General features: G+C 42.4%; 1 protein-coding gene across 4 annotated transcripts; it reads right to left on the reverse strand.

The window, feature by feature from the left end:
* Positions 1-182: 182 nt before the first annotated feature.
* ago4 (argonaute RISC component 4) lies at positions 183-25,128 on the reverse strand. Of its 4 annotated transcripts, none has more exons than XM_083925678.1 (19): positions 24,943-25,128; positions 16,929-17,100; positions 16,550-16,670; positions 14,975-15,156; positions 14,355-14,491; positions 12,807-12,941; positions 12,023-12,110; positions 11,680-11,827; positions 11,381-11,500; positions 10,988-11,149; positions 8,556-8,689; positions 8,103-8,287; positions 7,781-7,940; positions 7,251-7,422; positions 6,913-7,056; positions 6,554-6,688; positions 6,344-6,445; positions 5,093-5,292; positions 183-4,363 (listed from the first exon to the last, which is right to left on the reverse strand). In XM_083925678.1, exons 1-19 carry the CDS (start codon positions 24,959-24,961, stop codon positions 4,255-4,257), a joined length of 2,625 nt encoding a protein of 874 aa, XP_083781804.1. In that variant the 5' UTR covers positions 24,962-25,128; the 3' UTR covers positions 183-4,254. The 4 variants fall into 4 exon arrangements, with proteins under 4 accessions (XP_083781804.1, XP_083781802.1, XP_083781803.1 ...); XM_083925676.1 differs by having other exon boundaries at positions 6,913-7,089; XM_083925677.1 differs by having other exon boundaries at positions 8,556-8,704.
* Positions 25,129-25,426: the final 298 nt, after the last annotated feature.

Below are 25,426 nucleotides of genomic sequence, written 5' to 3' on the forward strand. Positions count from 1 at the left end.
AGTAGCCTTGGTAAACAATGCCATCTAGTGACAAAATACATGCACATAGAGACCTTGGTGTTAAGTGGTCAACTAGCTCTACAAGGACCTGCTGTAGACGCCTGTTTTCAACATCACAACATGGCATCAGTGACGAGAACACACCAGCTATGTTATAGGCATAAAATACCAATTTATTACTTTGCACATTAAACACAAGAATTCCCTGCAGGCTAAAAAAAAAAAAAAGAAACAAAAAAAGAGAGAAACATGTCACAAAATAGCAATAACAGCGAGTGAATGGTCCATCTGCTGGAGGGGGCGGAGCTAGAACATGCCCCGCCCGCTCACAACCAGTCAGAAAGGGTTCCGTTCATTCACAGAATCGGAACGTTCCATTCACAGAAGCGAAACGTTCCAATTCTGTGATTCTATTGCTATCAGACGATCACACACGGCTTCAGAGACCACTAGCAGAAAAAAAACAAAAAAAAGAAACAGCAGAGCTATAACAAAACCCCCAAAAGAAGGAACCAAAAAAGGAAAACAAAAGAAAATACACAATACACAATGTCAAATTACAAATCCGTTAAGATATAACAATATATCAAAGTGAGAGGAATTTAAAAAATAACTCATGCTCTATCGGGGCACAGATAGAATTAGGGATCTTTTTTTAAAAAGGTTAAAAAGAGGTAATCCTGCTCCCTTGATGCCATGTTGGGTGGGGGGGAGGGACCCCTTCACAAAGAGGAAGTGCATTTGTGAGGGGTCAGCAGAGTTGCCGTGGAGACAGGAGAGTCCCCACCGAGAGGCGTGGCCACAGGTACAAACCAGGAACGAGGAGACAAAATAGATGCTCGCTACGGTCACCTGGCAGAGGAGAGGGGTTCGGTCTTTAACGGGTCCACGTTTGAAGAAAGTACCTCGTTTGAATTTGAACACGACGCAAAGAGCTCGGCCCCCTCGCCTCACAACAGCTTGTACCTCCCAAATTACTGACGTTTGTGTAGGAACCTTTAAAATGCATCTTAGAGAGACTGGACAAATATTGCTAGCCTAAAACAGTCCCGCTAAATTGATATACATTTACCACCCCCCCCCAAAAAAAACATTTAGATTTTTTTATTTCTCATAATAAATATGATTCAAAAAAAGTTTTTTTTCCTTTCTTTTTTTTGTTTTTTTTTCAAAAGGACAATACTCCGGCATGCAGGCGAGCAAAGTCTACATTTTGTTACTTTAAAGAAAATTGTCTAGAGCCTATACAACTATTCCACCAAATGCACATTCCCACTGATTGATACAAGCAAATAAAATAAACAAAAATAAAAATAAAAAAATAAAAGTACACATACACAATAGTGAGAGACCAACAACCACAATGAGTAGAATTATAGCTTTGTTTTTCAACATTTGAAAACTAGAACTGGCTTAATATTGCTTTGCAATGTCATGGTACAAACAGGGAGTGATCATTTTATCTGAAGTGGAGTTTAATGATCAAATATTGTCAACAATTTAAAAACATCAAAGCTCATTCGAGATGCCAGATGAATATTTAATCACAGCCCATTTGGCTTGGTAAAACTAGTGCATGTTTTAAAAACCGATCTGCCCCCTTTAAACAAAAGAGTAAAACTTATTGCATGCAATGCCTGGACAACACCCTCTCAACCCCTCCACTAGCCCTCCTCCTTCCCTGCTTCTCCGCTCCGGGCCGACGCCAACGCCCACGCCTCCAACAGGCAGGTGCTCAAACTCATTCATAGTAAACCTGCTGCTTTACGGGTGGTTTATTACAAAAGGGTTTTCACTGAGCTGTCCCCTCCTGATGAGGCGTGCACGTCGACTGTTTCTCCAAAGTCTCTTTATACAACACCAGGGGGCACCACTCGATCAACTGTCACACAGCACCTCACTGATTACACTGCGGTTTCCATCCTAACAGTTTTCCAAGTGTTTGTTCAGGGGGGTCCAAGGGCAGTGCTTATGCTTATTGTCAATTCATTTAATCCAGTGTTAAAAATGCATAAAAATATGAAACAAACACCGTCAAATAGCAGAGACTTTAAAGGGGGGTATACTTCAAATACACAGAGTAATATAAACCATTTTTTAAAAAGTCTAAAAATTCAACTCATTGCCTATGCAACGCAAACTGTTTTTTTAAAAACATCGCTTAGTCTAGGTTCCCTCGGATTACAATCCCTGATTGTCTCCATCTATCTGATCAAAACCAACCGACACCAGCTGAGTGATGTACAGTCGGAGTGCTACACAATACCTCAACGTTGCAGCTAAACTTCACTCACATCCGAACCTACAGAGGAAGCATGAATTCATCCATCCTGGGGCCTACTTCTTCTCAACGTTAGCCAGAATGCTACAAAAAAAAAGTCCCAACCCAAAGCTCTACCCCCTAACCTGCAGCTCAACAACTGAAGTCTATTCCTGAAGTCGCACTAGTAACTCTATAACTGGCTTTGCTGCCAACAATAAAATTTCATCACAACAGTAACAACATTGACAACAACGATAAGAACAACAACATCAATGGTAAAACTACTAATTCTAAACAACCGTTTTTAAGATAACCACAAAACATCTTATATTAAACTTTTACAAATCTGCTTTGTTGATTCGTATGTATAAATGCATAAAGGTAAGAGAGATTGAGAGTGCCCTCTGTTGCTTGCCTAGCGTCCCGGGTCAGTGCAATGAATTGGCCAATATTAGCAAAGGAGACCTCAAAAAACTAAGTTGGTTTCCGGCCCTTGGTTCTACTTCTACAAAATTAAAATCAAAGAAAAGCAACGTCCAGCAGTGTCATCATATAATCTTTCAGATAATCAGGTCCAAAGAAAAATACGTTCCTGCTTTTCAAACAGACAGCAAGGCTGATAAAGACCATACTCTGCGCTTAATGCCTTCAGCCATTCGACAGGTCCCAATGCTGAGCCAGTCACGGGCCAGACCACGGTTACCACTGCTACACAGTCAGACCTGACTTCACTTACTACTTGAAATGGATTAAGTTGCTTTTCCTGGGATACGAGTGATGTTTCGAGGCACAAAGAGCAGCTGGCTCTCAAAGGTGCAAATCCCGCCCATTGTGCACTAGCAGCACGCTGACACACACACGTTGAAAATGTAACTCAAAGCATTTCAATTAATACGCGACCCAGGACTGCTACAAATACCCACACCAGCCACTACGAGGCCTGGTGAAGTCATATGTCTCAAAGTTGCTCTATAGATGTAAATATATGCTTATATGTACTGTATGTTTGGATATAAAAACAACAAATGTGAGGCATTTACAGCAGATAACTCCTTGATTTCCCTTTACAATTCAGTGGCCTGCCATGAAACACACATGCACACACAAACACACTCCCATACATACAGCAGTACATGTATATACAGAGATGCACACACGCACGCACACACACACACACACATAAACACATTCATACGCACACATACAGACTCGCGTAATCTTCGCTAAGATGGGAGGAAAATAGTAATGGGCATGGACACCCAGGTCACCTCGCTTGTTAAAGATCATAAAGGAGAAAAAGTTAAAACACACGCTCATAAAAAGGAAAAAAATATATATATCATTCTTAAAAGGTCGACTCCCCTCCGCCTCTTTTCATGTAGAGTTCCCGCCCATCCACCCAATAAATCCAAGACCTTGTGACAGATTTTGCCCAAAGGGGCTTTGAGGTAAAAGTAGATAAGAGTCCTGCTTAGCTGGCAGAGCTAAAGAGCTGCGCTGACACACACTGTGCCAGTCCACTCCCTTGCTCAGTGTATCTTACAAACACAAGAGTGCAGACATTCGAAGAAGAAAAAACAAAAACAAACTCAAAATAATGGCTCAACTTGTAGTATGTGTGTGTATGGTTTGTTTTTGTTTTTTCGTTTTTTTTTTTCTTTTGTCCATTTGTGCATTGGAAACCCTCGGGGTAGGGTTACAGTGCTGGATTGCTGGTTTGAGAGGCGGCTCGATTGGGAACGCTGGTTGGAGATTGTTCCTTGAAATAAAAACCTGCTGGTCACAGAGACGCAGCAGATTCCCCCGTCCAAGAGCCGCTTTGGTGCAGATTCAGAAAAATGTAAAGTGAGTGTGAAGTGAAAGAGACAGACTACAAAGAGAGAGAGAGAGAGGGAGATGTGGAAGAAGAAAAGAGAGACTGGCAAATAAGAGATAAAAAGACAGAAGAAGAAAGGGAATCCGCGGGTGGACTGGCTGACATGCTCGCTAGCTCAGGCGAAGTACATGGTGTGCTGGGTATCATAGTGGATCTGAACTGCCTTGGCCAACGCCTGGGGGTCCCGGCCGTTACTCTGGCCCGACACGTGGCTTCCTTCAGCACTGCAAGACAGAGAAAGGCAGGGTTTACTTTGACTGTCAGCATTGATATTGAGTCTCAAACATGCAGGAGCTCGAGGGTACAGGGATGAAAACCAGTCATGAGCGGTGTTCTGGTAGTTTAGTGATTCAGTCTCTGAATTGACCTCTTGTGTTTCCAGAGGACAGAGCGCTTTCTCTCCCGTCTCTTCTACACGTTATGCAAACCATTTTTATGTGATGGCTTTTTAAAAACAAATGTTATAAAGTGCTTTGCAGAGAAAACATAACACTAAAATTACCGCACCGCGGTTGTATGCCTCAACCAAACTGTAGAGTTGCAATTTACATCCAGACTGTCCAGACGTTTAGAATATATGAAGGAGACTTTAAAGGAATTTAATAAAAAAGGTATTAAGTGTATTTTTTTTGAAAACCATTGATGCTTCACAAACATCTTAACCCAGCAGCACAGAATAGCTGTACAGTCAGCACAGTTTTGTCCATCATTATGAAACATTATGTTGTCACGGTGAAATTGACCTTTGGCATCTAAAAAATGTCATCCCTTCATCATTTGATTCTGTTACACATTTGTGTGAAATGTCACAAACAACCTTTGACCTCCAAAATCTAATCATCATCATCCTCCTTGAGTCCAGTTGGACATAAAAGAAACAATCCCTAAGCATGAGCACCCTTAATGAATTATCTTCCTTGAACTGGAACCACAGACATCCAGGGCTGTCTCACCTGTCGTGATCTTTGTCCACCAGGTGGTAGCGGGCTCGGAAAGCCACTAGCCTGGCGTAGTATGCCGGTGCTGGGATGGAGACGGAGCGCGTGCAGCGGACATAAGTGTGGCACAGCTGGTACGTGAGGAGCTGCAGTTCATCGGCAGTGAAACAGTTGTCATCCCACAGGACATGGTAGTGGGACGGACGACTGGTTCCCTGAGGGAAGATGGGACATAACATGTTATATGTCAATACAGTGCGAGACTGAATGTTTCAGTTAACCCCTTTAAGAACAAGATACCAGCTAAATACACATATTCTGTCTGTTAACACTTGTGTGAAGCTTGTGAGCAGGTGTGAAGGTCTGCACACTCTATACTGGTTAAACTGCAAAGTCTTCCTAAGGCCTGTTTGTTGTTCTTCATTTCTATTCATATACAGAAATGTCTTTATATTTAAAAAGTGTAGCAACAGGCTCCTCCATAAGTAAGCTCGATGCTGAGCCACATGAATAGATTGTTTGCAGAGGGCTGAGATCCTGCCCACATAAACCAAACAGAAACTGTTGACTTCAATTTAAATATCTAAATTTTGTTCATGCCTTTGACATATTCTACACACGTACACAATGAAACTGTAGTGAAAGTGCTGGTATGATGTCAATATGACTGTCAAAAGACCATTCACTGTCCTCTTTTTGTTGAGAACAGCGCGAGTGTCGCAATAAAAATAGGTGAGACCTCAAATCTCTACATGCCACAGCCGGCACGTAGCTGAGCCCCACGTGCAATGTGTGGTCTGGTTGTAGGACAGAGCAGTTCTCCTGACCATCTGAAGAGCAAGAAGAAATGCTGTATTGTGCACAAAACGGTGCAAGTGTCTGTCTGCAGTGACATTTTAGATTTATGTTTTAAATGTACAGGGGACAAGTGTTTTTACTGCAGGGACAGATAGTGGGGAGTGCATCAACTTAAATAACAGCCAAACTATCTGTTGGGTAAAAGAAGCATCCAAATCAGGGTGTTTACTGTCATCAAGCATCATTACCGTGGTAACCACAGAGCTAAATTGCTAGACAATTTCCACAGAAATAATGGGTCGTAACCATAATTTAGATTGTTTTTATGTAAATGTGCCAAATCCATTTCAAAACTGCAAAATAGACCCAATGCACAGTTGCATTAGTGTTCTTATAAAATATAAACATTTAAACTTATCACACAGCTTTAGAAAACCTGCGGAAAGTGTGCGAGTGTGTGTTACTCACCTGAATCCCAGCGTGGCTGCACAGGTAGAAGTCGAACTCGGACGGGTGTGTGATGGTGCTGTCCACCGTGGTTCCTGCTGGGACGTTACCGCTCTTCCCAACCTGCAGTGGGTGACCGGTTGGATTACAGTTAAGGCTCACACAATACAGTGTTGTACAACAGGTCGGCATTAAATACCACACATCATTGTAGAGTAAATTTCTACTAACCCTCTCAGCTTTGTCGGAGCAGAAGAGACGAGTGTGGTGACGTTTCTGAACCACGATGTAGGTAATGCCCGGCCTGTAATCCTCCTCCAGACTGATACAGGCCTTCCTGATGGCTATCAGCTCTGGCCACGCCACCTGAAGATACAAAAAAAAGACAGACGCTTGAACGCTATCCTATGCAACATGTTATCTTGATACATGACTATGGTGTAGTGTTTTTCTGTGACTTTAAATAAAGGTTTTGACAGCCTTAATAATGAAACACAGCTGCTATTCCTGCCTAAAAGATCACACTAAGGACTTGCACAAAAAACTGGAGGTGAGTATGAAAATAACAGGAATCTCTGCCAAACACTCACCTGTTTCATTTGTCCTTCAGACACACCACCACGATAATAGATGATTCGTGTGGGCTTGAAGCGTGTAGACTTGTAGAACTGAATGAGCAGCTCTCGGACCATATTGGTCAAATCTTGGATTACCTCCTGACTGAAAAGCTGCTCCTGATGAGACGGAGGAGGAGGAGGTGTAGCGCACTGTTAACAAAAACTTAAAAGGTTTGAATCTGAACAAATAAAACAGCGATATCAATTGTTAGTCAACATTTTAGATCCAGACTGGATCATTTCAAAGTGATGCACTCAAACTTGAAATTTCAAATGTCACTTTCACTCACACACGCAAACACAGCTGTTACCTGGGAAATGTCTTGTCGAGACGTCTGAACTCGCACCGTGGCGCAGTATCGGCTGGGGTGGCCGTCCATGCTGCCCACCACCGCCGCGATGGACGGCTTCTTTCCATCACCTGCTGGAGGATGTGTGACATCTGCACCCAGGAAGATGACAGGCTGCTGGAACACAGAGGGCCTGAGCCAAGAAAGGGACCCACGAAAGAAGAGAAACTTTAAATCACAGGCCTGTACATCTAATGTCTTAGTCTGTTTCTACACCATGAACTGCACAACTATGAAGATATGAGAAAAAAGATCTAAATATCATTACACAAATTAAATACTGACAAAATATTCATTCCTCAAGATTCTCAGAATGTAACCACCAGATAAAATAATTACCAAGAACAGTAAAATTTTATTTTTCTTTACCACATGATTACCGGAGGACTACAACAATCTACAATATTCAAAGCCAAGAAATATTCCCGTCTCCCATCTGGACTGCAAAAAAAACAAAAAACAAAATACTAAAAAAAAAAATCAACACTGACCTCTGGTGAGGCACCAGGACGTTGTTGATGCCTCCCAGCTTGGCGTTGATCTTGAGGCACAGGTTGGAGAGAGTCTGAGGAGAAGTCTTCACTACGTTCTTCACCTGCACACACTGGGTCGCCATGCCGAGGAGAGTGTCACCCACCCGCTTCACCTCAGCTGCAGATGAAAGATGGAGAGAACCACAATCAACATCCAAACATGTTTAAAAACTGGCTTATTTGCTGTTGAATCAAATTAAATGTGTGAACCTCGCCCATCCATTCTTGTACCTAAAAAGCTTTTGACTAAAATGTCAAATCCTGAATTTCAGTTTCTCACCATAGACTGGTGTTTTTCCAGGCAGGATGACCACGATGAGCTGCAGACCGACGTAAGACATCTTGAGGTGTTTGAACATGGGCTCCACGCTGTCGGCTCCCTGGGCGTATTTACAGAAACATGGCTGGCCTTGAATGGGCATCCCAGCATCTTTGGAGATCTTTCGCAGCTGGTCAGTGAAGCTCCTATTGAAAAGCATTCAATGCTCATCACAAATCAGCAGTACAAGAAACCCACATGTAATAAAATGCAACATAGCAGCAAGAAATGGATGTTAAAAAAAGTTAATGGGAGAACATTTCCACTGCAGGCTGTAACTTGAGACTATGGAGAGTATTTTTGCAGGCCAACACTTAGCATCAACCTGTGTCCCTCGACATAAACCTCCTTCTTTCACATTTCTGGGACAAGCTTCATTATAAAGACAAACACACAGCTGACACCATGACTCACTTGAGCAGATCCTCTCGACACTGTTTCTGTGGAGCGAAGCAGGCCACAGCCCAGACCTTGATCTCGATGCCGGCGTAGAACTGCTTCCCCCTCATGTCCCACACGCCCTGGTTGGGCGTGGCCACGGTTTTATTCTGCGGAGAGAGTCCCTACCTTCTTAGTCAACCCCCCGGTTGGATGAGCCAATACAAGAGGTACCACAGCCCAACCCACACTTTGATGTATCAGACCAACCCAGCTGGCAAACAGACACTGTATGTGAAAACGAACCAAATCAATAAAAATAAAAATGCAACAATGCTGCAACTTAAACCCAAAATTGAACTCTAGGTGTGAAAGCACCCTAAATCTGCCCAGGACATACACTGTCTACTTATTGAGCTGAGACAAATGCTAATTTCTTCATTGCACATAAATATCCTGGCTTTATAGCGTTCATATCCTGACATGAACGGCGAACAAGAGTAGTCTATCCAGAGACACATCATTAGGTGAGTGCTCCGACTAAGAGTGTGGCTGTGAATACAAATTCAAAGTGCAGTGGCTTTCAATTAAGGTAACAAGATTTGCCAGGCCATTAAGAGCTTTTATTCTCCAAAACAAAAAGGCCACAGTGAACTGCCAAGAAAAGTTAAGATGCTCCTCCACTACAAGAATGTCTCAAATAAATCTTCAACCTCATTAAAGTTTCAGGATTGGAAACTACCTAATAAATGATTACAGGCTGATGTCAATAATAGAAAAACTTCCATCACAGTACAAGTTACACAGCAAATAGACTGCTGCTCCCGTCTCACATGACGTACATGCGGTCACTTTATTTCTGTTTCTGAGAATACTTGGGAGCAACTGTATGTCCAACATCAGCATGCCATTTTAAGAAGAAAGCTGTGTTTTTAATTCATACCAAGTGATCACAAAAATGGGATAAGCTTTCAGTCAACATTTAAGAACATTTCACTGGAAGCCGATTAGACTAGATTTCCCAGCAGGCAATTGGCCAAGCCTTTCAGAATGAGTGCTGTGATAGGATCTTGGACAAATTAACCAATGTATGATTCAGGCAGCAGAACAGTGGGATTTAATCTTGGCACTGGAACATAAAAAGCATTTTTAGGCAACAATCTTTGAAGAACAATTGAAGATTTAGCAGAGAGTATAAGGGGAAAAAAAGCCGGCCAATACACTGAACCAATTTCCCCACAGGGATCCATAAAGTTTCCTCTTATCTTAGCCCAATCACTGAATGCTGCCTCTGAACGCTGCGTGATATTCCAACACCTTTAATATTTATATGAACTGCTTCATTTTCATAAGGGGGATAAAGTCAAAGAGGCTTTCAGTCAGGTTTTACTTTAATGCTGGGTGGCTACGAGTCATCGTCCTCCATTTCTTCCTCCCTTACACACAATCCTCGTATCTCAGACTCTTACGCGTAACGAGCAGTAAATGTTGGAGTCAAAGGTGTACATTTGCGTTATGTCTTCTGTTGACAAGTTGAATGCGGATTTGAGATTCAGTGGGGGAAACTCTGCAGTGACTTGCTCCTAGTCACCTTCCCTTTACCTACAGACATTACTGAATGCAATCCTAACGAAAACCTGAGGCGCGCTTGCTGCTGTATGTCTACACGCTGCTTGGTCACTTTTTGGGCTTAAGGCAGACTTGTCCTCATAAACATGGGCGGATGACGGCAGGATGCCATTTACGTCAGGGGGATCGGAGTGGACCCTCGCGGAAATAGCAAACACGTTCTATATAATTCTGGCTTAAGCCCTTATCTACCTTGAGTGCCAAGTAATATTTAAATACGGAGAAGCTGAAAGTGATGGGCAAGGAATTTAAAGAGATGTTCTTAGACTGCAGAGATGCACCACAGGATTATAACACAGGGCAAGCTCCAGGTCTTACAGGTCTGCATATATTTAAGATGAATGTTGTAGCGGGACCACCTGAATTCATATACTGTACACAGAGCTGCAAAATCAAAGGAGCAGCTGGTTCTGTCGTTTTTCCCTATTCTGTACTCTAGTCCTATAGTTTTAATGTCATGGCCAATGGTTTTAATAACTACAACTTCCCTCTTTTAAAAAAATCATGTTTTGTCCATCTGTTTGGCATGGTGGACTCTAAATACTACAATACCCATCTGCCTCTGCTGCTGTTGCTATGGCAAAGAAGCAGATCAGAGGTGTAAATCAGAGTTTTAGCAAAGTTGATCTAAAACTGAGCACATTTGTTCCATTTAAGGTGCAGATTGTATCAGTACAACATCGTAATCTTGAGATATTACGTACTATTAGCGGGATAAATAACAGAATCCACGTGTGACCTCTGCAAACCTGGATCTCCCACCCATTGTCCCAGCATTCACTCTGACGCCCCCCTCCACCACCACCCAGTGTGTTCCCAGAGTGCAGCCCAGTACTCACCCTGCCACAGTCCCGTCCTGTATCTGTACTCACTCGGCCCCCATACTGCAGCATGGGCGCTGGAAGGACACGCCCTGTAACTTCAGTCATGTCATTGTGAACCACAATGCCAAACTCCTTCAGGTACGGGTCCGGGCCCCCGACCATGCTGTTACTTTTGACCTGAGGAAGGAGGAGAACATTTAGAAAAGAGTTGGACGGACGGTCGCAGGAGAACTCAGAAAAGAATGAGAAAGAAACAAAGAAGTTGAACGCTGATTTGTCTAGTCAGTTTTTCTCTTATTTAGCATTAAGACCAGACCGAGTTCCTATGAGTGGAAAACTACCAAGTCTTTAGAGAAGCTGCTCCAGTTGCTTTTCTTGCTCCAAACCCAACAGGGAAACAGCACTCACCAGTCTGCTGATCTCTTCCTGTCTGTCGGGGGCTGAGCGAGCTGTAGCTTTGATCATGGTGGATGTCTGGTTGTCTGTCAGTTTCTTGATACAGCGCTGGCCTGCTACGATGTTACAGACCTAATAATCATTCAACATAAAAAAGCATTAAAAATGACTAATCAACTTAAGAAATCTTAACCGACTAAGACCAAAACAACTGATTAGTCGACTAATCGACTAACAGGGGGCAGCCCGAGAATGATGGTCAAACCCTAAACTAAAATAATATCTAAGCAAAGAAAAAGTCTCTTCCTCACCTCCAAGGGAAGGTAGGTGTGCTTCTGTTCTTGCCCTACTTGCAGGCAGGGTAAATGTGGATATTTGAGCTGCAGATTGTACTTCTGCTTGAAATACTGAGCTACTGTGCACTCCATGGCTTGTCCGTTCTCAAGTTGTAAGGGGAACCTGTGAATAAATGGAAAATATGAGCGAAGCACACAGAAGCCCATGACTATGTAAAACAAAAACACACAAAAAAGGAAAATATGACCAAATATGACACTGATTGTATAAGTCTTGGTTCATTACAGTAGACATACAATGTTGCCGTTGCCAACACATGAAAGTGACCAAACTGATGAGCGTAGGAAAGGCACTTACGTTTGATGGCTGGCAGGTCGGCGTGTCACATTGCACACACGGTACTTCCTCTTCATTTGACCACAGTGTGTGACCTCAACTTTCAAGCCTGTTCAAAAACATAGGAGAAAGAACGGTTACAGAGTCACGCGCAGAGGCAGAACCATTTTCCCAGACAAAAGCTGACAAGGCAGCCATTATTGTACCATGTGTTTCAGCTCTCCTCGGTTTTCCTTAACACATTTGTCACAACTCAGCTCAAAACCGAACTAAAGAGGAGAATTTAAAGAGCTTACAGGCATCTGCCATAGAAAATATGCAATTCAAAAATCCAATTACCTCCTGCAAGGTTATTTAGTGGCTCTTTTTGCATTTACAGTAACAGAAGTGCTGTAGCTGCTCGGAATAGGAGCAATTTCTTGCATTAAAAATAAATCTGTACGTCATGAAGAAAAGCTTTATTCATGAGATCCGCTTTAAATATTTGTGTGAATCTCAAGGAGACATTTTCTGATTTGAGAAACAGAATCCTTTGTGGAGGTTAGAAACAGGTGTTAAGCACCAGTGTAGACTAAGCCGTGTGCATGTGTGGTGGGTATACAGCATGATAATGTGTCAGGAGTGGGTAGTAGTGTTTTTTAGTTCTTAAACACAGCATAAAAACAAACATGCATGTGCCCAGCATGCCCACGTCTATCTACAATCTCTGTGTGGAAACAGTGAGTCACAGAAGTTACGTATATAGCGTTGGTAAAAGAAAGCGTATTGATTATTTACTGCGTGAGTGCTGGTATTGAGTGCTCACCTCGTATTTCCTTGGTGAATTTGACGCGCTGCGAGTCCGTCAGTGGTTTGGTCTGTTCGTTGATGTTCTGTATATCGAGCACCTCGCACATGAACTCGATCACAGGCTGAGCGCGGTAGAAAGCTGTGGCTGACACTGAGAACGGGAAGAACGGATGTGAAAATTATTCAACAAATCAGTCCCATAAATCAATGACTACGAGCAAAGCCAGAGGAGTCTGGGATACTGTAGAATATCAGAGGCAGAGTCTGGTCAAATGGATAATTGGGGAGACAACAACATTTACTGCTGAACATATTCCCACAAGAATGACTTAGTCTCCTCAATATAAGTACAAACAAGTGGATACAAACTATACTATCTACTAAACCAGGGGTGGGCAATTCCAGTCCTGGACGGCAACTGTCCTGCATGTTTTAGGTTTCTCCCTACCCTAACACACCTGAGTCTAACAATAATCAAACTGTGACGAGCATCAGCTGCTTGATAATGAGCAAATCATTAGAATCAGGTGTGTTAGAGCAGAGAGAAACCTAAAACATGCAGGACAGTGGCTCTCCAGGACCGGAATTGCCTACCCCTGTACTAAACAAACACCACAAACATCAGGAATAGAGTCAACTATTAAACTTATCGCCAACTATTTTGATAGTTGATTAATCAGTTTGAGCATATTTAAGAAAAATTATAAAATTCTGATTCTTACATGTGAATATTTGATGGTTTTGTTCCTCTCTATAACAGTAAACTGAATATATCTTTGAGTTGAGGACAAAACAAGACATCTGAAGACGTCATTTTGGGCGCAGGGAACATTTTCCCACCATTTTCTGACCTTTTATAGACCAATCGATTAACAGAGGGAAAGATCAGCAGATTAATGGTCAATAAAAACAATTGTTAGTTGCAGCACTAATCAGATCCTGTGTTTATATAGTACTTTACGTGACAGTATATCAGTGAGACAGGCTCACAGAATAAGGCAGTTGGCGTTTTTGCTGACCTCTCAACTACCCCTTCATTCTTAACAGATTTAGGAACTTGTTTGAGTGTCAAAATGTCTTGTGAAATACAGAGTTTTACAATTTCAACTGACTTAACGGGCGACAACAAACCTGCGTTTAAAGAAAACAAAAACAAGTGGATGTATTGTTGGTGGAAAAACAATGAAATACAATCCCTGAAATGTAATTTGAGTAATAGATATGAGTTTAAAAGGCTCATCAGGACAACATAACACTGCGTGCTTATAATATTATAGTGTGAGGGTGGGATTTGACAACTCTATAACGGCGGCAATCAATAAATTAATCTAATATATGTAACCATTATTTGAGGAGATCAAGTTTTCCATCTGATTTCAATAATGGCTGCAGACAAAAACATTAAATCTTGCTGGGTTGAGCGTTAAGACATGTTAATATACTTTGTGTCAGTCAGTTAACGCTGCATCAAATATCAGCTCGATACACAGAATGCTTTCAAATTAATGCACTCATCGCCATTTAAAATCCCAGCTGAAGCCGAGCAGCTCCACTCAGGTCTCACCGTCGATGTTGAGCATCATGTTCCACATGGCAGGACGGACCGACTGATGGAAACCAAACCACACCTCCCTGCCTCCACCCAGAGGATGATAATAGCCCTCCGGAGGGGAGAAAAACGAACGCCCAACAGGAGTATACCTGCGTGCGCAAAGACAGAGGGAACAATGGACCACATAAATCAACAGACTCAAAACACCTCAATTAATGAACTGTTAACATAGGTTTTTAATAGTCAGACAGATTAATATTCAAATGTCTGTTGTGGGTCGAAACTTTTTTTATGGACGCATACACAGAATATAAAGAGAACTCGGTATGTATTTTTTTTTCAACAGATAAGACAGTGAAAGCACGGGAGGACCATTTAAGAGACTATTTTTGCAAAAGGTTTGAAAATTTACATAAAATGGTATTAAATCTGACAAGTGCGTCTGACACAAATATATCAGGACTGCAGTGCTGCGTGAAAACTTTAGGTTATTGTAAAATGGATTGGATCAGGAGGACACATGACAGCAGGAAATTAAAATAATACAGAAATAAAAGAAGCAATAATTCTGTCAACAGATGGAAAGACATGCAGCGTGTGTGTGAAAAGGCATTGGTGATGAGTGTTGGTACCTCATGGAAGGCAGGTGCCGTGTGATAACATCCAGAGCCTGAACGGAGTCTTCGGGGACCTCGTTAAGGTGACCCGACAGCGCTTCCAGCAGCATCTGAAGACTGACCACAGACACCCACTGCAAAGACACCTTGAACGTCTGATCTTTCCCCTCACCAGGCAGAGTCACCTCCAGATCCACCTGAAGGTGAAGACATGGGAGGGAGGGGAAGAGGACAAAGATAAGCGAAGGGAAATGGATTGAAGAAGAGGTGACAGGGAGAGATAAGAGGCAATAAACAGAGAAGTAGATTGAAATAAAGAGCAACAGGGAAAGAATCCTTGAATCGAACCGTTTTCACATATGGACCCTGGAGATGTCTGGAGCTTCGCCAAATGCAGACATGATTTCACATTTAAGGAACATAAAAAGCTGGGGTCTGCATCTTATTTTTTGCATCTTTGGGCAAAAATTCCACAACAACTTTTTATCATATTGTGATTCAAGCGTTCTCAGAGAAAACTAGACTTCTGCACCTCCTCTCAGCTCTGTTCTCAGGCTTCAGAAAATGTAACCCATGACGGGAGACTTTGACAATCACAGGTCATTTCAGAAAAAGAGAGCGTTCCTATTGACTGCTCTACAGGTGCAGATGTGCATGCACAGTGATTGCCTGATTCAGTGGCAGAAAATCCTACAGAAAAAGTTGCTATTCCAGCCTTGGCAACATCTTCTTACACTGCAAAGCAACACAAAGAAAACAAGCTGGACGGACAAAAAGAATCTCACAATAAACGCAATAGAACGTGTCGATATCAGCAAAGCGCTTCAGAGATGCAGAGAAAATGTTGCTAATAGTTTAGCCTTCTGCTAAGGTAGCCAAATGCTCACAGCGGCGGCTAATTCAATCTCATGTTTATGTAGCTAAAGCCTTGAATCACAGTGTGACATTTCAACGGGTTTTACAAAAGGAAACGGGATATAATTCTCATTGAAGTGCTGCTAAGTAACGGCATGTGGATCACAATCATGATAAGGAAGTTTTGAATGAAGGACTGGTACTCGTATAGGTTTCTGCATGAAGGCTGACGACAGAGCGGAGAGCTGCAGGCAACACTCCCTTCCAAGCTTTGAAAGGAAAACTTCTGATGAAATTCAAAGCACGGACCTTTTTGTCAACCATAAATATATACTCTTAGGTTCTCTTTATAATGCAATCCGAGCATTTTTAATTAAAAACCCTGACTAGGCTCCAAGAAACTTGGGTTCTATCGTCCATTAGAGGTCGGAGTACATGAGTACTGGTCTCACGTTCTTGTTTCAGACTTTCCAGAACGATCCAGCTGGCAAACTTCCACTTACAAACCCACGAACACCTAATCAACTAAAGGATTTACATGCCTGCCATGTCACACCCTAAATATGAACAAGTCACTGAGTTAAGGTTCTTAAATGTAAACAATTACCCCCTTTATGAATCCTTTAGAGCTGATTGATTTTTCAACGTGACAAAAACGTTTACAAACTTTTTTTTAAAAGACACAGAAATTGGTAGATGCTGATGCCACAAGGCTCAAGTGTTTCAAATACCAACCCTGTCTCTACCAATTGGCAGTGGATGTGCTGTGTACATGTTCCTCTTCCCGTCGTAGCCAGGCTGTCGATCTCCAAAGATCTGCATCTTGAAGTGCCGCACCATGGTGTCGACCACTTCCCTAGAAGACAGGGACAACAGGATGCTTAACTTAACATTTTGATAGTGCAATGAAACAAAACGCTTATTTTTTCCTAATTTCCCCATTTATTAGTATGTAAAGCTTCTTAACCCTAAGAGACATGTTTCTCCGGTGGCAGTCTGTAATTATAATTGCTACAGAAGCAATTAAATAAGCATCTCATAATGATCGATATCTAAAACAAAACATTTCTGTCCCCATCTGCATTTTCTGCTCAAACCTGCCCGCAGGACTTACCTGTTGACCCTCCGAGGCCGTTTCTCAGGCTTGATGTCGATATCATAGTGATAGACATCAATCTTGGGAATCTGCACCTGGAAGTGGTTGGCAAGGAGCCTGATGGGTTTCCCCACCGTGCCGAGGCCGGGACGCCGCGGAGGCTGAAACAGAGAGGGAGGGGCGGGCGGGCCTGGAGGGAGCAGAGAGAAAGTGAATGTAAATAACCACCATTTTAAGAGTTGATAAAGGCTTTTATTGACACTGATGACAAGAACATCAGTAATGTTCTTAATTTTATATGTTTAACTCATGCATTCATCAATGTCCTCCTGTCACTGAAGGGTTAACCTACCAGACTCTTGAGAGAAATGCATGAGTTCCTCGCCACAAAAGAGCCAAGCTTCAAATAAAGCATACTTGAACAAAGGTGGCAACAGTGAGAGCGTGTGTACGTTTATCTTCGCATTAAATGTCAAATCTGAGAGATGAATGTAAGCAGCGTAAAGCCAAGCTTGTTGCAAACCATCTCATCAGCGACACCTGCTTGAATGCACTGAAATGGCCTCGCAGACCCAGAGGCGCACATTCACGGTTTGATTGATCCGTAACTCTGGCCCCTGACCTACATGGGTCAACAAGGGACCGGCAAAACAATGACCTCCAATTATCTTTCAGCACGCCCCCAGCTCCACCCAGACACACAGGGCGCCCACCCCTAACTCCGAGACAAAGACCGAGCTCCTCTCAGACAGACAGAAGCAGGGCCATATGGAGGGGTGCCACGCAGAGAATCTGGGATTACCGTTACACAGAGTACACGCCACACACATGCATCTCACTCACATACACATCCCATACGGTATACACGCGTATCTAACAGAGGCGTGGTGCCCGCGAGTCAGCATAAAAAGCTGCAAGCAATGGAGGCGCACAACATCTTGAACGCCCAGGCTGCATCCAGCTACAAGTGAAGTGCCTCCTTCTGTCCATGTCCATGTGTGAGATGAATGTGACATTGTGATGTCCGCTCTCTATGTGTCTAAATCTTACTTGAACTGTTTTGGTCTGCCAGGCATCACTCTGTACAAGAGTGTCTGCTCAAAGAGGAAACAGATGCATCTTGGCTCTGAATTTAGTTGAAGACGTTAAAGATTGAGAGCAGAATATATATACAATCAATTCTAAAAATTGTGTTGGTGGTATTGAAGGAGGATGCTTAAGGCTTTTGTTAACTGACAGCTAAGGGACTGCGGGGGTCCTCCTGAACTCCATGCACCCACACGCTCCAGTTAGCAAGTGAAGCGCGAGAGCACGGACAATCGGGACCCTCCCCATCGCTTCCTGAAAACACGCTTCCTAACATGCCCTCATCTAGCCTGGGCCCCAAATCTCCTCCCCTGTCCCCAACGACCCACTCCTCCTCTTCCATCTCCATCATACAGAACAAACCATTAGCTTGATTATATTCACATTCAGCTTTTTTACTGAGTAAGTTACTATGCTTATTATACAGTCGCCAATAAGAAGCTTTTGGTTGGTTTTTCTTTGTCACGACTTGGATTAAAAACCATCTGATGATTCACTCTATTTTGTCCTAGTGGCCTGGTTACTGATGGCAACAAAAGGTATATCAAGAGCTCTGTCCGTGTGTATGAATTGACATCATGTATCACAGGCACACTACAGCTTTTGAAGTGCATTGCAATAGTAATTCAAGTGCATTCCATTATGTTTCCACTTTGGGGGTCTACGGACAACTTGACAAGCAGGAAAATGTATTTATAGAACATCCTGTCTTCGGTTGTATGTACGATGTACATGGGGTGGACAAAGGAACTAAGAAAACAGAACAAAATCCAGTTGAATGTAACACCACAATGGCAAACTATGACCACAAATGATCATATTGTTGAGTCTCTTTCATTCAAGTCTGACCTTTTACAAAGCTATTGCAGGACTGCTGTACTCACGGTGTTCTGCACACTTTTTTTTACCTCAAAGAATGAAGTTAAAGACCTGTTTCAACAATTTGGCTGATTATCTTATAATCAGACAGGTTCAGTTGTATATCTGGCGTATAAAATGTCATAAATACTGAAAAACATTTTAAAAAAACATAGATATAGGAGTCAGACTAATCTTACATATCCAGACCTTACTCCATCCATCCATTATCATTCTACTATAGGAGGGAAAAACTCTAGTTTGTTTGCAATAGTTTAAACCAATCACGATCGTCTGGGGCGGTGCTTAGCCTCAGATGCAACAACGGTGCCTTGCAAAATGTTGCCAGCCCAGGAGGGAACCTGTTTTGGGTTTGTTTTTTTTTGCACGAAATCCCCACAAAAGATATAACAAATTATTTGTATACGTCTACATCCATTCACTGAAAGAACCAAGCCTGCCTGCCTTATTGCACAATCCACGTGTAGTTGGCTAGCTTAGAGGTTGTTGTCTTTATATATATTAAAGTTAAGTTAAATGACTGATCCATTATCCAAATTTTCTGAAGACTGGGTAATTAATTAGATATACTATATGATCATTAAAGTTCTGGTCTAAATAATACCATCCAAATTATGAAAAGCCAGTAGAGATGATCAGCCTAGAATCATTTATTAAGCAGTAACAGTAACACAAACTAACATTACCACCTACGCAAATCTCTTACGACACTTTATGGCCTGCAGATACCCTGTGTATTGAATCATATGACATTGTAGATGGGTCCCTGGGTGCACGTACAGGTTCTGCAGAAAGGGTTTTACTCTGGGTGTGAGCAGCGCGGTGAGTTTGAGGTCTTCCTCTTACTTTCACCAAAACCAGAGATGCACCTATATATAGCCTCCTCAGCTGCCACACTACTACACTTAAGATATGCGCGTGTGTCTCAACATGAAATGCCTGAACTCATCCTTCCTCCACAACCCGTCTACTGACCACAGCCAACAGCACCTACCATGAGGGTTTTAAATATACAGTTTATGGCTGCAACTATTGATTAATCTCTAAAACATTGTCTCTATTCCATTAGTGGATTAATTGTTCAGTATATAAAATGCCAGTTAAAACGTTGTTATGCCCAAGTTGATGTCTTTGTCTGACTCAACAGTCCAAAATCCCAGATATATTCTGTTTGCTATCACAAAAGACAAAGAAAAGCAACAAATTCTCACAATTGAGAAGCTGAAGCTGTGAAGCGTTTGTCTTGTTAATAACTTAAATGATTAATTTTAATAATTTAATCAGCTGGTAGATAAATAAACCAGTTGTTTCAGCTCTAAATTAGTTTCTTTTTCTTCTGCATTCAGCACCGTCTCGGGCCTTCAAAGGAACAGATATACAACTACATGCAGCTGAGAGAAAAGAGGAAAAGATACAAAATGTATGGCTGCAATTTAGGATTATTATTGATTAATCTGCTGCTCTTGTTCTTACAATCAAACATATCTGCATGCAGAAGGGATAGGCACAAATCTCTCGCCAGTGTTTAATCAGGATTCAATCAATTCTGTCACTTCAGAGACTTTGTGGTTTCCGTTTTCTTCATTTCAAGTAGTATTGACCAATCACGTTTGAGCAGGTATTTATTGCATGCAGGTAAAAAGAGGCAGAACGCACTGGCCAAAATGCAAAGTTGGAATCCATCGGTTATCGCCCGAAGACGATTTAGGTTTTTATCTGTATTCATATGCAGGTATCCATTTATAGAGATTAGCGGACATGTTGTCTGGACCTGTATCCGGTTGCTAATGGTACTGTAAACAATGACCGGTGTCGAAGTCTTGGCCCGAATGTCCCCTGGCTACATCAGACATGGAACCGCGGAAAAAAACGGACGTTGCCCCCAGAGGCTTCAGACCGAGAGCCAATGGGTAGTTAGATTTATCTAATATGGCAAACTCCAGTCTGTTTTAATGTGAATTGTTAAGTCGATAAAAGATCAAAAAGTTGAAAATCTCATGTGATATATTGAGTTTATGCATTGCACTAAAGTTCTTAATAAAAATATACACAAATAGGCTTCATCGTGTAGTTAATTTGTATAGATTGTGTATTTATTGAACTGCCAGAGCTTTATCGTTATCAAGGTATGAAATTATCTCTATGGGGTAAGAAGATTTGGCCAGATCACCCAGCCCTGTTTCCGCTCTATCAAAATGACATCGAAACATCAAGAAGAAAAAAACAAACAAGCATGGGCATGTTGTATCCAAATAAGGAACTAGAGTAACGCTTGGGGTTAACGTTAGGTCACTTCAGTATCTGGAACTACTGCTACAATAAGAAAGGGGGGAAAGAGCTTGGCTTACATTCATATTCATGAGAATATTTTAGTGCCCCAAACTGTCATGGGGGAGAAGATGGAAAGGGCAAGTAGACATAAAACAAATTCCCCCACAGCTTCTAATATTAAATAAGAAGAGGGAACATCACATAAGCACCCAGTAATACGTAATCAGAAAGCTACAAATATGCAGAACAGCATGTCCATCTAAAAGACCTCTTAAATGATTCATTTCTTTGTCACAATCTTATTTGGATAAAAAAAAAGTATGCCTTTTAATACATTGCTTCAGCTATGAGCAATTATTAATCTGAGCAGGTATGTGAATCCCTTTGTTCCTTCACAATAATGTATCACAAACATCTAAAGTAGGACACAAAGAGACCACGGAGACTTGTCAAAAAGGTGGCATTCAGGCCTCGATTTAAACATCTCGTTAAGCAAACGCAAGCTTCCTGCCTCATTTTATGCCTCTCTTAAGGGAGACGGAGCTGCAGCCACTTTGAGTCACACAGGAAGTTAAATTAGCTTTTCCTGGCACAGAAATGACAGCAGCACCGGAGCCAAACAAGTCTTTCTGCTCCTTAAGTGCATCTTTCAGCGTGGATCCAAATTGACCACCAACATCTTCAAGGAGCAAGACAACACGGCGCAAAGATTATCGGCTGCCTTTCCAACTATGCTAATTTTTCCTTTTTACTGATCTAATGTTTAAAATCCGTGTGTGGTGTACTCACACTTGATGAGAGAGGGGTTACTACTTGTTCACTATGGAGGCCAGCGATGCAGTGTGTGTCCCTGGTAACCACAGTAGTGTGATCACGCAGAGACAGCTGGGCTTAAGCTCAACAAGAGGATGATGGCTCGACCTGAAGATGAGTCAGGGACTAACGGCACTGAGCTAGCGCGCTGACGCCCACACCTACAAATCACCTGGATTAAAAGGTACTACACCGGACTGTGGAAGAGGAAGAGGTACTGAGAAAGACCATTCACAAGAAGGAAAAATCCATCTCTCAGTGTAAGGAGGTTTAAATCTTTGCTTTTGCTTCGGGAGCCGCTGATTTTGATGTTAACTTCTGAGTTCAGATCAGCAAAGCAATATCCGTTATTTACATAAATGTCACCTCTGCAGCGCGCTCATCGGCCACAAACGGCAAATGAATGCATTTCCTCGGCTGGCAGGACAGCTGCTGAAATAACACCGCATACCCAGTCTGTGTAATAACATCTCATGCTGAGATGATCATCAAACATTCTCCAATTCTTACTGTGAATTATAGTCATTTATTTTCTTTTGCCTTTTCTGCTCCCGTCTTTGCTTGTTCATGCAGCGGAGTCATATTTCTGGATGATTGTGAATTTCTCGCTCAGGTTACAACATCGTCTTTGCCCCGATTCACGCCACGCACAGCGAATTGGCGTCTTCTCCGCCTCTATTTAGGTCTTTCCTGTTAAAAATCTGTATGCATGTGTGCACGCCGCTTTAACAGTTGCACCTTAACAATAAAAACAGATTAGACAAGCTGCTTGTGAAGACACCGCCTTCACCACATCACTACGCACAACCTTTGGGGCGTCCGTAGGGCAATGGGTCGATATTATCATTTATTGTCTTTCGATGGAATCGTATGGATAAAACCAGACATCTAGATATCGTGATACCCAATTACGTCGTCTAAATTGATAAGAACTAACTTGAAATTTTCAGAAAATGTAATGTGAGATATTCTGAGCTAGAAAAGACTTGTTACGCGTTACATTCACGCAGAAAAAAACAGGCTTTATAACGAGATTATTTCATTGAGATTATAAATGTATTGAACTGCCAGAGATCATATTCAGATATATATTGTTAGACATATGAAATGACCGATCCATGTGGTCCGTCCCTATTGCCCAGCCTAAAAACAATAACTAGAAAGTGCACGTTCTTGAAGAACTCACATACAACCGAACCAGAGGGACTTTTTTTTTAATTAAAACGTGTGATGTGAACACTAATTACTTAAGTGGCATTTATGTTGTGTCAGATATTATCGGTGGTTTGTCTATCAGCTTTAAAAAGCAACACAGCGTCATTCTTGTATCAAATCTCCGACTCTGACGTAACCTCTGTGATCTTCTCAAAGTATATATATCACTAATACAATTGTTGAATAAGTCAGGCGCTCTAAAAAGCCTAACTCTTATGAAGATGGATCCTAGTGTAAGTGTGCAAAAAGGTGCGACACTCGTACTGGTATAATTATAAATGCGGATACAGCAGTAAGATTGAAGTGCTCATGTTATTATAAAAGGAGTAAATAATGGCAAACACTCCACTTTGTAAAGTAAACATGTATTAAATAAAAAGTCCTCCCTGAAAAAAAGTGGCTGGCTGTTGGAAATCCTGAAAGTACCACTTGAATTCTGCACTGTAGCAGCTGCTGTTATCATAGATAAGAACTTGATGGGCTGCACTGATTACGTGCAGCTCTCACACCTGTGGATGATTGTACAATAAACACAGCACCGTGCCGTTTATTTAAGCACACTTCCTCCTAAAATAATGCATTTAGGTTTTCCTTAATGTCACCACGTTGCGTCTATGAGTGTGAGCATGCAGGTTCAACAGAAATATCTGGAAGCTGCACTCAGTTCCTCCTGTGTGTGTGTGTGTGTGTGTGTGTGTGTGTGTGTGTGTGTGTGTGTGTGTGTGTGTGTGTGTGTGTGTGTGTGTGTGTGTGTGTGTGTGTGTGTGTGTGTGTGTGTGTGTGTGTGTGTAAGGGCGCCTTTCACAAACAAAATGAGGAACAGTTTGTCTACGTAGAAAAAAAATAGGTAAACACACACTTTGCCAATATAAATTGCAGTGTATCGGTGCGTGCACAGGTGGACGGCTGGTTTGTCTCCGCTTTCATCATTAGATCACTGCATCGCTGCAAGAATAAGTGTCTTTGTTATCATATAGGGGAATAATATGGAGCTGGCCTGCAGATCTGATCGATAAAAGCGCCATCCCTCCCTTGCTGTGCTCTTTACAGTCGCATGCCGCCTAAACCAGTGACAGCTTTGCATAAAAAGCCTTAAATTACGAGTCACAAAACACACACTTAACGCCCGTAACGTGTTTTATTGGCGTTTATTTTGTTTTCCACCCGTCGCTGTCACGTTGGACAGGAGAGGGCAGCCCGATGAGACGCACTGTTCCTGATGGCGATGGCCCAAATTTAAATGGTTTAGCAGGAAATATTTGACACAGGTGTAATGTTTTAGTCACATTTCGACGGCGTGGCGTGGTCGTGTTGCAGGAATAAAGTGGTATAATGTGGCTAAAAGAGAAATGCACCGTGAACAAAACAACGTAAACACACCACGACGCGGAAGGAAGGAAGGAAGGTCCTAGTTAAATCCCCACTCACACAATGCCAGCCCCGACACGACGAGCGGTGCGTGCTTCGGATAAATAAAACCGCGCAGACATTAGTGGATACCGATTTTAAACACCAACTCTACTCGTACAAACACAAAACGTGCGTAAATACAGCCACACACACGTAGATATGCATACACACACACCCGCGCACGCACACTCACACACACACACGGGATGGGCCTCGGGTTTGTTTTCCCGTCACAGCGTCGAGGCCTCGCTGCAGCCGCGGCCCCCAGTGATGCGACGCATATGCGCACACGCGCCCCACACAGGGCTCGCTCACTGCTGCTCGCTCCGCTCCTCTTATTTTCTTAACATTTTCTTACCGGGTCCGAGCGCTTCCATGGCCGAGGCCTCTCTCTCCGTCTCTGTCCCGGCCTGGCGGCTCCGTACCGACGCTGAAATTGGGGGCGGTATCGCGAAGCTTAAAGTGGCTAATTTAAGAAAAGGGAATATAGATAGATGCGTGGAGGACTACTGACTGAACTGACCCGAGCTACAGCCGCCGCTGCTGCTGCTTCTGGGGATTTGTAAGTGCGCATGCGCCAGTTAGAAGCCTTAGAGCGCGCTGTGCGCATGCGTAATTTGCTGTACTGCACTGGCAGATCAATAGGGGGTGGACTGGGGGAAGGATAGATAGATAGATAGATAGATAGACAGACAGACAGACAGACATACAGAAAGATAGATAGATAGATAGATAGATAGTTAGATAGATAGACATAGAGATAAATAGATAGATAGATACATAGATAGACATACATATAGATAGATAGATAGATAGATAGATAGATAGATAGATAGATAGAT

This window comes from Echiichthys vipera (genome assembly GCF_963691815.1).
Source record: "Echiichthys vipera genome assembly, chromosome: 13".
NCBI classification, from domain to species: Eukaryota; Metazoa; Chordata; class Actinopteri; order Perciformes; family Trachinidae; genus Echiichthys; species Echiichthys vipera.

Excerpts from the sequence above, each read along its gene's own strand:
- ago4 (XM_083925675.1), bottom strand. Across the intron at positions 15,157-16,549 it reads TGCCAATTGGTAGAGACAGG|GTGGATCTGGAGGTGACTCT; the intron begins GTTGGTATTTGA and ends CTTCACCTTCAG. Across the intron at positions 7,090-7,250 it reads CTCGACAAGACATTTCCCAG|TGCGCTACACCTCCTCCTCC; the intron begins GTAACAGCTGTG and ends TTTTGTTAACAG.